The sequence below is a fragment of the Accipiter gentilis genome, chromosome 9 (assembly GCF_929443795.1).
Source record: "Accipiter gentilis chromosome 9, bAccGen1.1, whole genome shotgun sequence".
NCBI lineage: Eukaryota > Metazoa > Chordata > Aves > Accipitriformes > Accipitridae > Astur > Astur gentilis.
In genome coordinates, this window is record NC_064888.1 from 12,185,442 (window position 1) to 12,199,244 (window position 13,803).

General features: G+C 38.2%; 1 protein-coding gene across 12 annotated transcripts in view; it reads left to right on the forward strand.

Annotated features, from left to right (window-relative positions):
- Positions 1–13,803, forward strand: part of LDB3 (LIM domain binding 3) — a 129,801-nt gene that overhangs the window by 64,115 nt on the left and 51,883 nt on the right. For 3 of the 12 annotated variants that reach the window (XM_049810107.1, XM_049810108.1, XM_049810113.1), the window contains exons 5-6: positions 3,876–3,898; positions 7,360–7,563. The exons of the other annotated variants lie outside the window; for them this stretch is intronic. In XM_049810107.1, coding sequence (XP_049666064.1) covers positions 3,876–3,898; positions 7,360–7,563 — 227 coding nt within the window. The remainder of the gene's footprint in view (positions 1–3,875; positions 3,899–7,359; positions 7,564–13,803) is intronic. 12 annotated transcript variants of the gene reach the window in all.

Below are 13,803 nucleotides of genomic sequence, written 5' to 3' on the forward strand. Positions count from 1 at the left end.
GAATATAGGTAAAAGTATACTTTCGACACTAGGGACTTGGCTATATGAGGAAAAACGGAAAATTCAGACAATCCACTCGAGGCCTGATAGCAAATGCATTTTTTCAAGTATTTTATATCCCATTGCGGGACCTCTTTGCAAGAGTAAAACCGAGGGGTTTTAAGTCGTAGCAAGTAAAGATATTTTATCGTTATAAAAGAGTATACATACATGTTCTAGATGATTCAAGCAGTTTAGATGATTCATTGTAACTCTCTTCAGCACTTGGCATTAACAATCCTAATTAACTTAGCTGAAAAAATCCTATCCTCCCTTCTCATACTGGATAATTAAGAAAGGCAATTACTGTTTAAAAGAAAATAATTTCAGTTAGTAAGCAAGATCAGCAAAATAAACCTCAGAATGCTTCTCTCTAACAGTTTTCTTGAGGAAAACTAATCCTTGTCTTATTTCAATATGCAGAGTTTCCTCGGAGTATATCTCCCTGTCTTTCTCTCATTGTCTTCACAACCCTCCTTAAAATCTGCAAGGGTGAGGGTAAAGGGGCTGTATTTTTGATGGCTCAGCATTTTGACTATTTTTTATTATCAAAATTACAACACAGCTGCATCCATCACTCACCAAAGTCAATGTGAACCAGTCTGCTGATTCCAGAGGGCATTGTGATAGGACTACATAATATGACAGTGATTGTTGGGGTGCAGAAAACACTTCACTGTCTTCACTCTGTGCTTTTCCGTGTTTTATGTCTCCTTTATATGTACCCATGTTAGTGCACGCCAGTGGCAGTGCACTGAATTAGAAAGCAAGGTTCTACCTTAGAACAACCATCTGAGGTGGTTTTTTTTTTAGTTTGAACAAAATTTTAGGGAATTGCTGTCTATCTGCCTGTAATATCTGTAGCACTGATGAACAAATAAGAACATTTATGAGACATCATCTAAATGTTCTGCTTAAAAAATTCAGCCTTTATCCTGCAGCCCAAGAACAATCTGAAAGGATGAAAGAACCCAGAGCTACTAAGTACATGTGTCTTTTCAGGTAATTCCTCTGAGATTTAGAGAATTGTATATCTGTTTACATGCAGAGAAAATTCAGAGTTCAATAATCCTGTCATTCCCACTTCCACTTGAGTGTTACCCATGAAGTGAGAGGCATCTCTCCTACTGCTCTGTGGAGAATAACATGGAATCTCTAACTACCTTAGGACTTGCTATCATCCATGATAGTCTCAGTCTCATTGTGGATATATCTGAAAGAGTGCACAAGGAAAGCACTGCAAGCTCTGCAAAATCAGCTCTTGACTTCGTTGTGGACATTCTTATCATATAGTACAACATGAGATGCTGCGTAAAGATTGGGAAATTATGGTGCTCCCAAACTGTGAACTTATTATACATTCATGAACATGCTCTTAGCAGTATCATAAAAGCTATAAGAAAATTCAGGTTTGAGTGTTGACCTTAAGGTATATTTCATATTTCAATTTGGTATCCTTTCCACCAAATCGTTTAAACTTAATTGTGTGAATTGCTGAACCCTTTGGAAAATTCTATCAGAAAGCAAAAAATAATTTTGAGATTATTTCCCTGATCTACAAAGAATAACAAAGCATCTGTTTCTCTGTTACATTTTTACATTAAAGCTTTATCACCCTGGCCCAGGGCGAAAAATAGAGGTGGCCTGTTAAGAGTGTGGAACTTGATGTGCTGAAAGCTCTGGAAAGGGGAGTATTAATAAATACGAAGAGTGAGTCATAGCTTGTAACGTGGTTCTCTTTCATTCCAGTGTAAGTTACTTTTCACATTGTAGGTCAAGGGCCGTAAATACCTGTCCCACAAGTACGTGCCAGGTGGCTTAGGTTACTAGCTTCTTACTGTGTGACCTCTGTGAGCAGCAAGTTGGGTGTTTCATACATGTCCGTATTTAGAATCAAGCTAAAATAATGTGTGGCTCTGAACTGGAGAGAATTTTCTCATTACATACTGAACCTAAGGAGAAGTAAAGCTTTACTCTTTTTGAGGGAAGCTATAGTAACCTCTTCACATCTAAAAAATCTTTACTGAGACACGCGGCTGTTGAGTCGTTCTTAGTGTGTGCACATAATGATTTTTATCTTTGAACATATTTTTATGTGCAAACACGTGGTTCCTCTAATTAAGGTGTATTTTAGGGGTGGTAGTTCTGCCTTTAAAATATCATTTTATGTGTAAGGCAGAGGCCTGGATTAGAAGATTGAAGCAGGCATCAGAGTCCACTTCAAAAAATGATACTATTCCACTATGTTTCATTGTAAGTGAGTGCCCAGCTATCCTGCACACACCTAAAATGGATATAGGATCACTTATGTGCTTACAGGCTACAGTTTGTTCCTCATACATCTCTACTGGTTCCTGCAACAGACTGATAAGTTTGGCTTAATGTAGGGTTTGTAAAGTTAAAAGAATATTCTCAAATCCGAGAGTCTGAAGAACAGTAAGTGCAGGTGATCTGTCATTGCTTTTCCATGGAAATGCAGAAGTGCAGAGCCTTTACTGCAGCTTCGTCTCATTAGTGGTTTTGATCATGAAAAAGGCAGCTGCATGAGCCAATGCAAAAGGACTGTATGTAAAAAGAAGCAATAATATCAAAGGTTCGGCAAGGCAAAAGCACAAGGAGACAAATCCACTTTGAATGTCACTCCAACAGTGTAACATTGCTGTCCAGTGTTCTGTATCAATCCCAGATCCAGAAATGTTACAATAGCAAGTTGGAAGGTTCACTGCCCACTTCTGTCAACAGCATTCTGTGCAGCTAAATAAGAAGAAACGTTTATTAACCGATCCTGGACTCTCTTCCTCTTTATTTTGTGCAAAATATGATTAATTACTCTTCACTCAGGAATATAAGAGCAAAATATGGATATTCTAAGCTTTGAAAAGAATAAGTTTAAAAAAAAGTCATAGCCCATTAATGCTATTCATGCAACTACAGAAAGAGTTATTAGCAAATAATATAATAGTACAGTCTGAGCTCACTATCTGTTCATTGCTCCCAGCTTTGTCCTGTATTGTGTTTCTTTGGAATTACTGTGCAAGCCACCATCACTTCTCCTTTATGCGGTGAAGCAGGGTGTAGCATGAACATATGTTTTTTCATACTGTGTACATACCAGATGGAATAAAATATCCTGATACGGATATTAAAAAAACCCACATAATGCATGGACTTCCTTCATTTCACGTGGAATAAGTTAGGAATGACCATTCTGAAATGAATTGTCTTACACCACTGTTGGCATAATGTAGGTATAGTCAGATTTAGGCCAATTGTTTGTTAAATACAAAGGCATTTTCCTCAGTTTTAGATTTAAAACATCTACCAATATATTCTTTGGATATTCTCCAGCATGTAAAAGACCAAAACATCAGTCTTGCAATGCCAACTCTGAGGGCAGCCTGAGGAGAACAGACTTCATCCCTGAATATTTAGTATGTGAGGGAAGAATATAATCCCTACCACTCATCTGCTATTTTCAGATGAGAATATACTTTGCAAACGCTTCTTTCTTCCTTCCCCCCCCGCTCTTCCTCTACACTTTGGTAATGGTACTTTTAGGGATGCACAGCAATAAAATAATGTTCAAGGGTCAGCCAAAATGCCATGGTACCCTACCAAGTCCTAGTGGATCAACTATAATCCCTACGGTTTTTTTCCTTTCTTAATCATGTTGGGGTTTTCAGGCATACATTTACTTTTTGTTCTTATTTGTGGATGGTCTGAAAAAAGCTTTAGTAAGCTTTTGTAAATACCTTTTGCCCTTTGCACTCTAAAAACTATTGACTTTTTCTGTGTGGTTGGTTTTGATGTTGTTTGTTCTCTTTCTCTTCTTTTAGGTCATAACCAACACCGCTGCCAAGTTAGTATCACTTCTGTACAGTGCCAAGTATTTGTGTTATGCTGTATGTGTGAAGATTTGTTTTCTGGGGTAGCATGATCCCTTGTGTTCCTGCTGTGTCTACTTGCAAGTGGAAGTACTTTTAAAAAAAATCTTACTGGTATGGCAAGCATCATCAGCTGCCACTGGTGTCCAGCGGCGCTCCCTTCCAAGCATACTGTGTGTTCGGCATTTCTTGATGATGTTCTAATGCTGCAAATGGAGTTAGCATCTGAGCTTGTTCGGTCCTTGTGAATGCTTTCAGATGTTTTTGTCTCTACAGTCTGGGTTTAATTCCTCCTAACTCTTTTAGTCTTCATGCCTTCAGGATTTGGGGAGCCTTTTCTGAGCCTTTTTTGGTCTATTATTACTGGTGTATTTTTAGCCTCAACATTAAATTAATTTCCAAAGTCCCATTACACTAAAATTCAAATTTAGGTTGGTATGAGATACTGACATGGAAAAGATCTAAAAAGTACTTTACCATAGTAAACATATTGCCCAAACAAGAAGCAATGATTGATTTAAAAATGTGATTGATCTGCTCTACTTAGGAAAGTTCACGGAGTCCTCACCTCTAATCGTTAGTTTTTTAAGGACAGAAGATTGTATCTGAATTCCCACTTTCTGTCTCCGAACTGAGTGTTGTCCAGAAATTGCTTGTTACCAATTCGGCATAAGATAAATAATTATATTAGTTAAATGTCAAATTTTAACTGACAAGAGAAGGTTAGAAGTAGTAGAATACATAAAGTTGAAATCATATTTAATGCATATAATTTACACTGATCTGGCATTCTCTGTTGATTTCAATGAGGTGTGGGTGTTATGTCATGCAAATGATGTAAATCCTTTAGAGTGATGAAACTTGAGCAAATTTACATTGATAATTATTCTGTTATGATTGTCTTAGAAAGTGTCGTGGTTTAACCAGGACAGAAAGCAGAAGTCACATTATGCGGGTGTTGTTCATCTTGCTTTGGGATTTATTCTTCCTGATCCTTTTCAAGCTTAGTAGAACTATCCCATTCATTTTGCAGAGGTGCTCCAGCTGTCTCTAGGGTCTTACCTCTGCCACTTTGTCCTAGAGCACAGCACCCCTTACAAGCACTAGTGTCTTCTGTTTACTTCCAGAGTTAAAAAGAAAACTCTGCAGTTGAAAATTTGTACCCTTTTCTCTTATTGTTACGGGAATCTTGTTAACGTAGTAAAAGTTTTGCCTTGGTATGTGTAATGTGACATCATTGAAACTGTTTAAATACCCCAAGTGAAGGCCTAAATCACTACTGCTGCTACCATTAGGGAAGATTAGGCTGTTCTAAGATTACTAGCTTTTATTTGTGTAATTGATTGTGGAAACCAATTGCTTTGAACTTCGTTTTTTAAAATTGGTATATTTAACCTCTGTCTTTTCATTCACACAATCTTCTGAGATTTTGGGTTTAAAATCTCTTCAATACTTCTAACAGTGTGGGGGAAAGAGGACACTAAATTCAAGATCTCGAGGACCTGTGTGTTCATAATTATCTTGTGATCATTTTGGATATTACAAAGAAAAGAGATACCATTGTTAAATTAAGGCATGTGCATGCTGGAAAGTTGAGAGTGTAACAACCTGCACGTCTCTGCACATCACCCTTCAGCAGATGATGTCAGTGTAATAATAATAATATTATCGTAGTCGATGAATAGTTAATGGAGAGATATTTTAAATTTGAAAATGTCTTTGTAAAAAGATGATTTTCACTTTTTGAATGCATAATGCATCTTCCCGGTTCCCTCCCTTAAAATGTTGGTGTGTGTAACTAAAGCATGTGCATATTTATGTCTCTGTTCCTTGAGCACGTGGCTGTTAATGTTCTATCAAATGTTTTGAATGATGTGTGACTGTCTCTTACTGTCCATTTTCAGTCAGGGCATCCCACCAAACAAAAGGCTGAAAACATAGTGGAATCCCCTGTCTGGGTTCAGAGGTGGCACATCACCTTTGATAATCTCTGGAAGATCAAGTCAGATGACTGCCAGCTTTACTTGGTTTTCCTTCTTCCTCCATGCTGGGCTGAGAGTTCAAATTTAACACTCAAACATCCTCTGTGGCCGACCCACAGCAGACAGGCACACTATTGGTCCCTTGCCAACCAGAGAAGCCGTTGTTCAGTCACATGAAAAAAATCAGTGAAAGACAATATAATGGCTTTAAACTGAAAAGGAAAATTGTTCCAATCAAATGGGATTACATTTTTCAGAGGTTTTTTTTGGGGGGGGGAGATACATGCATTTCCCGCTTCGGGGCTCAGTTCAAAATGAAACCTTTGTGAAATACCCTTTATTTCCCAGAGGACAGAATTCTCAGTTTTGCCCAGTTGAGTGAGTGTACAGAATCTGTACTGCTGGCATCCTCCTGCTGCTGGCAGGACAGGAACAGCAGACTAGAGATCCACCTGATCTCCCATAGGTTAGAGAAGAGCAGCTACCTCAGTGACTGACAGCTGAGGTTTTACCTTGCTCATTAAACTCCAGGCAATACTCAGCCCTAACTCCAGGACCAGAACAATGTACAGCTGGGCGCTACAAGGAAGCCAGGTGCTCTTTAGCAGCAGTCTGACATTAAACTGACTTGTTCTGTTGCAACAGGAGCTTCAGCTGACTTGCTCATGGCTCAGTTTCTCAAATAAAAAGCCTTCCTCATAAATGGAGCCACTGGAAAATACGGCAGCTAGTCTTCCAACTGCAGTTGTCCCGTTGATTGCAATGTAGGATATTTTGATCTGAGAAGGAGCATTTCTCATGCTATAGCAACACTTACGGCTGGCTGTACAGAGATTTTGGGAAGATTATTTTAGTCTTTGTGAGGATTAAAGGCGCAAGTACTAAATTTCACTATAATTAATAATCCAGACAGAAAGTACTGGAACCTTCTAATTAATAGAGGACCGGGCATCTTTCACCCAGTTGCACTTTCTAGCACTTTGCAAGACCTTTCGGAAAGAATGAATGGACGCAGTGAATAACCCGGGAATTCTCTGCAGTATGTATGTACTTCCATGGGCATGCATATAGACGTGTGTGTGTATATGTTTGTATACACTTATATGTATATATGCATGTAAGAAGAGAATTTTAATATATGTAAGTATCACATCAATGCTTAGGGATTTTTCATGATTTTTTTATACAACGACAACCGTTTCACATTTTTTTCTCTATATACCTCTGCCAGCCAACACAAAAATTTCATCCATTAGCGCAGCCAGCTTTTAAGTGTTCCTTGTTACCTACGTTGCCTCTTACCCTCTGGCCGGAAGGAAGGAAGCTTTTGTGGTGAGATGCCATGAACTGACATGCACGCTCCTCTGTTGGTGCTTTCTCTCTCACTCAAGGGTCACGCCTTTCTCCTTTCTTCCCCTCCCTTCCCTGTTGAACCTCACTCTTGCGTAACCCAGCAAGGAGTTCACGGAGCGTTTCAACCCCAATGCCCTGAAGGACTCTGCCCTGTCTACACACAAACCCATTGAGGTGAAAGGCCTAGGCGGCAAGGCTACTATAATTCACGCCCAGTATAACACCCCAATCAGCATGTATTCCCAAGATGCTATCATGGATGCAATTGCAGGCCAGGCACAAGCCCAGGGTGGAGAATTTGCTAGGTAAGGTTGTTTCCTTGTGTGGAATGCTCTCTCTCTGCATGATACATCTAACAGTCCCTCCACGCATGACACGGCAGCTCTTGCTGGACTTTTCTGGAGTATCTTACACGTGAAAAATGCAAATCAGTCCTAGATAGTAGTCGAAAGCACTTCATCGTTTTGAAGTTAAAAGGATGGATAGTTAGAAAATGTAGCATTTCTTTTTTGGTATTCTTCCTAGAACCGGTAAACCCCACAAAAATATATCTAGTGTTCTGTATATGACATGGGATGGCTTTTCATTTATAATGACTGTGCTTTGTCATAACTACCGTACTATATGCATAACTCAGAATGGGAAGGGGGAGGTAGAATTTTTATTGATACGTGAAGAATGCAAAACATTTATTTAGTACTGGCTACTGTGTTCTTCTTTAGAATGGAGAGTTGTGCTGTATTATCCCTGTCCCTAGTTTACATACTGTACGTGTGTCTTACGCACATCCTTTGGACTATGGCAAAATCCACTGATCTTCAATAACTCTGCTTTTCCAATGCCTGTTTCTGGTAATCTTATCTGATAAACTTAGCCACAGTTGTTAGGACAGAACTGAAATTACATGTGCGATGAATGTAGCCAGGTTTCTCTCTTACTGGGTATCTTTCTACCCAAAATAGAACTTACCTTCTTTCCTTGTGACACCAAAATACAGATATAGCAACACACTAACATAAGTTTCTTTTCAATATGTTACCTGCAGGATTATTCAAAATGTAGAAGTTTTATGTACTTGCTTGTGCTCCCTTTTACTGGCCATTTCTTTTCTCTTTTTTTTTTTAATCCTTTTTTTCCCCGCCTTATTTTTTGCACCAATATTATTCTGTTGTTTGCCACAACTCTCCCTAATGATGGATCCCAAACAATACCTTTAGTTGGTTTTCACCATGACTCAGTGAGTCTCCACAGGTGTATGTAGACTCATATTTCCAGTTAGCAAAGTACAATGAAAGAAGTTCATTCTATGTGTGTTCTTCATAATGGTTCACATCTTTCATAGGCACGGATTACATGAGACATTTTGTGATATATTGGCATTTTCTACTAAATGCTGTAACATTATATAATGCAAATAGTAGTGTTTAAAAATTTTACCTATTTAAATGATCAGATGATTATAAAGTTTCACTGCTGAGCATGTGAATCTTTGTCATTTTATAAAGAGCATTAAAAGAATCTCTCAAATGCAGTTCCAGTTGCAGGAGTGGCTCTGCTGGACTGGAAAACATCATCATCTTTTCCCACCTGTGGAAGAGATTAAAATGCAACGTGTTGCGGGGAGAAGAAGATGCCCTTTCTAGAAAATCCCAGATAGGGTAGAGAAGTCCAAAGAGTGCAGCTAGAACTGGAAGATCAGCAGACTTTCCAGGGGAGTTAGGGATTTGTCGTAACATGTAAAATTGTGAAGTAAAGAATCTGAATAACTGGAGAGGCTTGAATCATAAAACATAAGGGGGTAATGAATTGTATTAGTATGTACATATATCTTGAAAAGAGCTGAATGAATGGATAAATAGATAAAAAAATTAAAAGATTTGCAAACTGTTGAGTCGCACCAGTAGCAGCAAGAGCTGTGTTAAATGCCACTAGCAAAAGCTCTGTTCTAACTTTTTTTTTCTCATTTTGAATATGGAATCCACCTATTGCATGGGTGTTTATGAAGCGAGATGATTATTTCCATTAATCCTTTTGTATCAGAGAGTTCTAGTGGAACATCATTCTTTGCAGACAACTCCATGACTATGTTATTCCCTGTAATGATGCAAAAAAAAGTTTTTCTGCAAGATCCACTATATAAACTACCATTTAAGCTTTTCCTTCATTTTGGAATGTGACTCCTAAGCCTAACATTCACCTGCTCCCTGAAGAAACTAGTGTTTCTATTCCTATGTACAGTCAGGTGCAGGGGACTCTCTAAATCTACTGTCCGGTGAGCTACAGCCTGGTTTGTAACTTCTTTTTTTTGAACTCGTAACACTTAGTGACTAAACAATTTTCTCAGTAGATTGTTTTATTGCAATTAACACAGCATTTTTAATCTAGATATAAAGGCAAGGTTTGTGGTGATATAACAACGGCCTACCCATTGACTGATACTCATTCGATTAAACCTGTAACTCATTTCCTTCAGGTGTTGCTTTGACCTCTGTGATATTCTGAACTTTGGTTTGCAGTGGAAACTGAGGATGTTCTTTAGTTTGCTTAGTTGATCAAGTATGAGATAAGATTATGCTTAATGTAGACCTATTTGTATGAGACGTTTGTCACGTAAAAGCAGACCAAATTGTGTACCAATTCATTTTTTCTCAATTCTCTGCCTAGAATTCAGTCTCAACACTTAATTACTCTTCTTTGAGCTTTTCATTTTACATTAGAGTTAAGGCTGAAGCCACAAGGTGTATGTAAGATGGTGAGCATACTCAGACTGTAGATCTAAAGGGCTTCTGTTCTTTTTGGCAGTAAATAGCTAGAAATATTTCTTGCTTCTTTTATGAGTGATAAAGAATAGACAGGCTTAAAATAAGAATTCATGTTCTAGTTTGACCATTTGAAATTGGTGATGTTTTAACTTAAGTCAGTGAGATCAGATTCAGGCTCGTCACTTAGAAAATAACCCACACGTACTGGATCATCATGTAAAACACAAAGGAAAGCATATAAATTATTTATACTGCAGTTATTCAGACCTCATGCTGGAACTTAAAGGTAGAAAAATTTGAATGCCCTGACTTTATATCTTTTCTCACTCTATGTTGCTTTGTTTTAATTGATTTTGCTATACCAAGAACCAAGAGTTGGTTGCAGTAAAACCACGTGGTTGGTACATTTCAAGTACATTTCTGCCAAACCTCTTCTAAATTCCATTATGCAGTTTTAGCCAAATTCACAAGTCATGTAAGTAGACATAAATCCAACAACTTTATCAGGATTAAGATCTGACAGTTCTAGTAGCAGAATCAATAATGTGATTGTACAAACTCGAGTCCCATGTGTCCTCTACCATAAGGCAACTTGGCTGGATAATTTACCAGTCTGCATGAACTGTTTTTTTGTTGAGTTGGGGTTTTTTACCTCTTAGAGCTTCTTTTTAGTAGTTGTCTAATATCCAAAGTCACAATATTTTGTTGTGTGTCTACATCAGGGGTAGAACACTACAGTGTTCCTAAGGTTTTACTTCCTATCTACTTAATTAAATCTGACCACTGACTCCTCCACTCCAGGGAGTGATTCACATGGTAAACCATAGTTTATAATGAACTCCAAGGAAAAAAAAAAAATCACATTGCTACTTATTCAAAGAGGTGTGACTGTCTTTAAACTTGTTTTAATGTTAATAATGTGTGACTTGTATGATGATGTGAAAAAGGGGGACATTTTTTAATTGAATCCCACTAAAATACCTTAGGCTATAATATGAAAAACCCTCAAAAGCTGTAACGCATTTGGAAAGAATTTTTTTTTTTCAATAACATCAATTTAAAGTAATATGCTTAAAGATGGATGATATTTCTGCACATACACACCCAGATGAAAAAAAATTAAATTAAGAAGAGATATAACAGAGGTATTAACATGGTTATGTGGATCTTTAGGCTGTCTGTAAGAATCAACTGTCACATTTAGGTTTATGAAATGCTCATAATCAGCGATGCGCTCTATTTTATATTTCCAGGCTCATAAGTCCTAGTTACTCATCTACAATATAATTATGATTTTAAAAAAAGGAAAAGGCCTGTTGCATTAAAGACAGAGTTGGAAATATTCCAATGTATTGCATTAATTTAGTTAAATTTATATGAGCGTGTTCCACTCTGATAGGGAAGGTTAATTCACGAAGCTCCATTTCCTGCCTTAATCATCTACCATAAGGAAATTAATATGTCATATTAATGCCACACATTGCTACTGTGAAATTTGCGGCCCAGCCTCTAGCGTTTTTTAACTATCTTTGAGCTAATGGCATATCTATACATACACTTTTAAACTGCTTTTTTGTATATTGGTCATAATATAAGAACAAAGCATTTCAGCTAGAGGATTTATTGAACTGTCCATGACATGCACGCTGCTGTTGCCACAGTAGCCCATGGTTGAAATTAGCAGTACGAGCTATCCAGTGGTTTATTGTCCCAGCTACAACAGTCCGCAGCTGTGAAATTTGCTATCACAGCAGCTTTTTAAGCTTCAGCAGGATTAAAAAAAGTAAGTCTGGGGATATCAAGTTAACTGTTGACCAAAACCAGGCAGCCACCTGTGACAGTGATACAGGGCGAGGTACTGTGTGCTTAGTCAGGACTAAGACACAGGCCTGAAGTGCCTCTGGGAACTTGAGAAGCGGACTCTAACTGGACCCTTTAGAGCGACAGAACTTTTCAGCATAGCCAAAAGTGAGAAGTGGCAGCAGAACAGTCACAAGGGGGTTGCTGACTTACTGTTGGCATTACAGAGTATCTCTTTTCCGTATGAAGACGATTGCTGCATGAAGTGAGCGGAAGGCAGAACTCGCTTCTGCACTTGCTTCCCTGCCTCAGCAAGCCCTTCTGCTGTGTATGAAGGGCCAGAAGAGAAAGGCTACTGCTCTCTCTTCCACCTTCCATCTGAAGAAGGACGTGGCACTAATTTGTCCATTGGGGCACATCGGAGCAACACCAGTGGAAGCCACTGATGGCACACCCTTCCCAAAATAAACAAGGCCACGTTATGCCTTCTATGCCTGCTAGTGTTTAGATATTGTAAAGATAGTGGTCTAGGCAACATGAGCTAAAACAGGAGCTGGAAAATGCTGCTTCCTCCTACAGGGCATCTTCCACGCTGAGAGAGTTTTTACATAACTTTTATGTTTTGGGGCGGAGCTTAAACTGAAGAGTCAGGCTTTCTGCTAAGCTGTGCTCCATCATGTAGGTGATTGTGCTGAAACATATAAAAGAAAAATACGATCTATGCTTTTTTTTTAAAAAAAACGGGTTTTGTACCCTGCTGGGTCCTCAAAAAAGTGAGAAGTTTGCATATACTGGGGGTTATGAGGAATATAAATACTCCTCTAATAAAAAAAAAAATCCTAAAGAGATGGGGTGCTTTTGGGTCCATAGAATATATAAGCACACATCATGTTTCTGAGTCCCTTGCAGTCTCACTTGAAGAACACTTCCCATGCTATTGTTACGTGCAAATCCATTAAAACAGCGTATATCATGCAGTGCTGAAGAAGAGGAGTGTCAGCTGGAAAATAATGATATTTAAGGCACTAGCTGGCAGTATTTTTTATTACAGTGTATGTTATTGCTGTATGTAGGATATCAGACATGCTTCTTGGCTTTTTCATGATTCCTCTCAGGCTTTCAAACCACAAACCCAAATTCTCTGTAGATTTTCTCTGCAGTGGTATCTTTGAGAACACGAACTTTGAGCCTGAACAAAGGAAGCAACTTTTATAGCAGGTGACTGCTCCTGGAACTTTATAGCAGTGACTTAGTTGGACCAAATGGCCCTTAACTTTTAACAGAGCCATTTCTCAATTTTCGTGAAGTTGAGCATGCTGCTTGCAAAGCTCTATATGGAATAGAAAGTTAAAGCTGTTACAATAAATCACTTCAAAAATAGACCTTGTATTTAGAGAAGTCATGGAGCCAGGTTACTCCAAGCAGTCATCATCCCCCCCCAGCATATTATTTCTGCATCTCTGTTAATATTTAATTTTAACTGTATGCTATGCAGAAGTTATTTTTGCAGGGGGGGGGAAAAAAAAGCTATTAAGTTACTAAGTCTGTTTCCAGCTTGCATCATAAATCAAAGAGAGGTTATCTTGCTTGTGCTACAGAGCTTTGTAGCTTTGACTTTAGCTGTGCAAAATTGGAAGTTTCTTCCTGGATATATCATTTTGCAAGGTGATTAGAGATGTCGTAAGACTCTGAGATACAATCTGCTGTTAAAGATTTCAGGTACAAAATACATGTGCAAGTCTTGAGTACAAGTCTAGACTTCTCATACTTCACATGTTTAGTAGACAATGAATCCAGAGTTATGGCAGCTGGAAGTTTAATTCAGAGTTTGGCAAGGAATAATCATCTCTAGAAAAAGCTATAAAAGCCTACCACATTATTTTTATAATGAAATATGGTTTTTATTTCTAATTGCAACATTAAAATACACTGGCCCAAAACTGTAATAAGACATAACATAAAACAGTATCAACATGAAGCTGT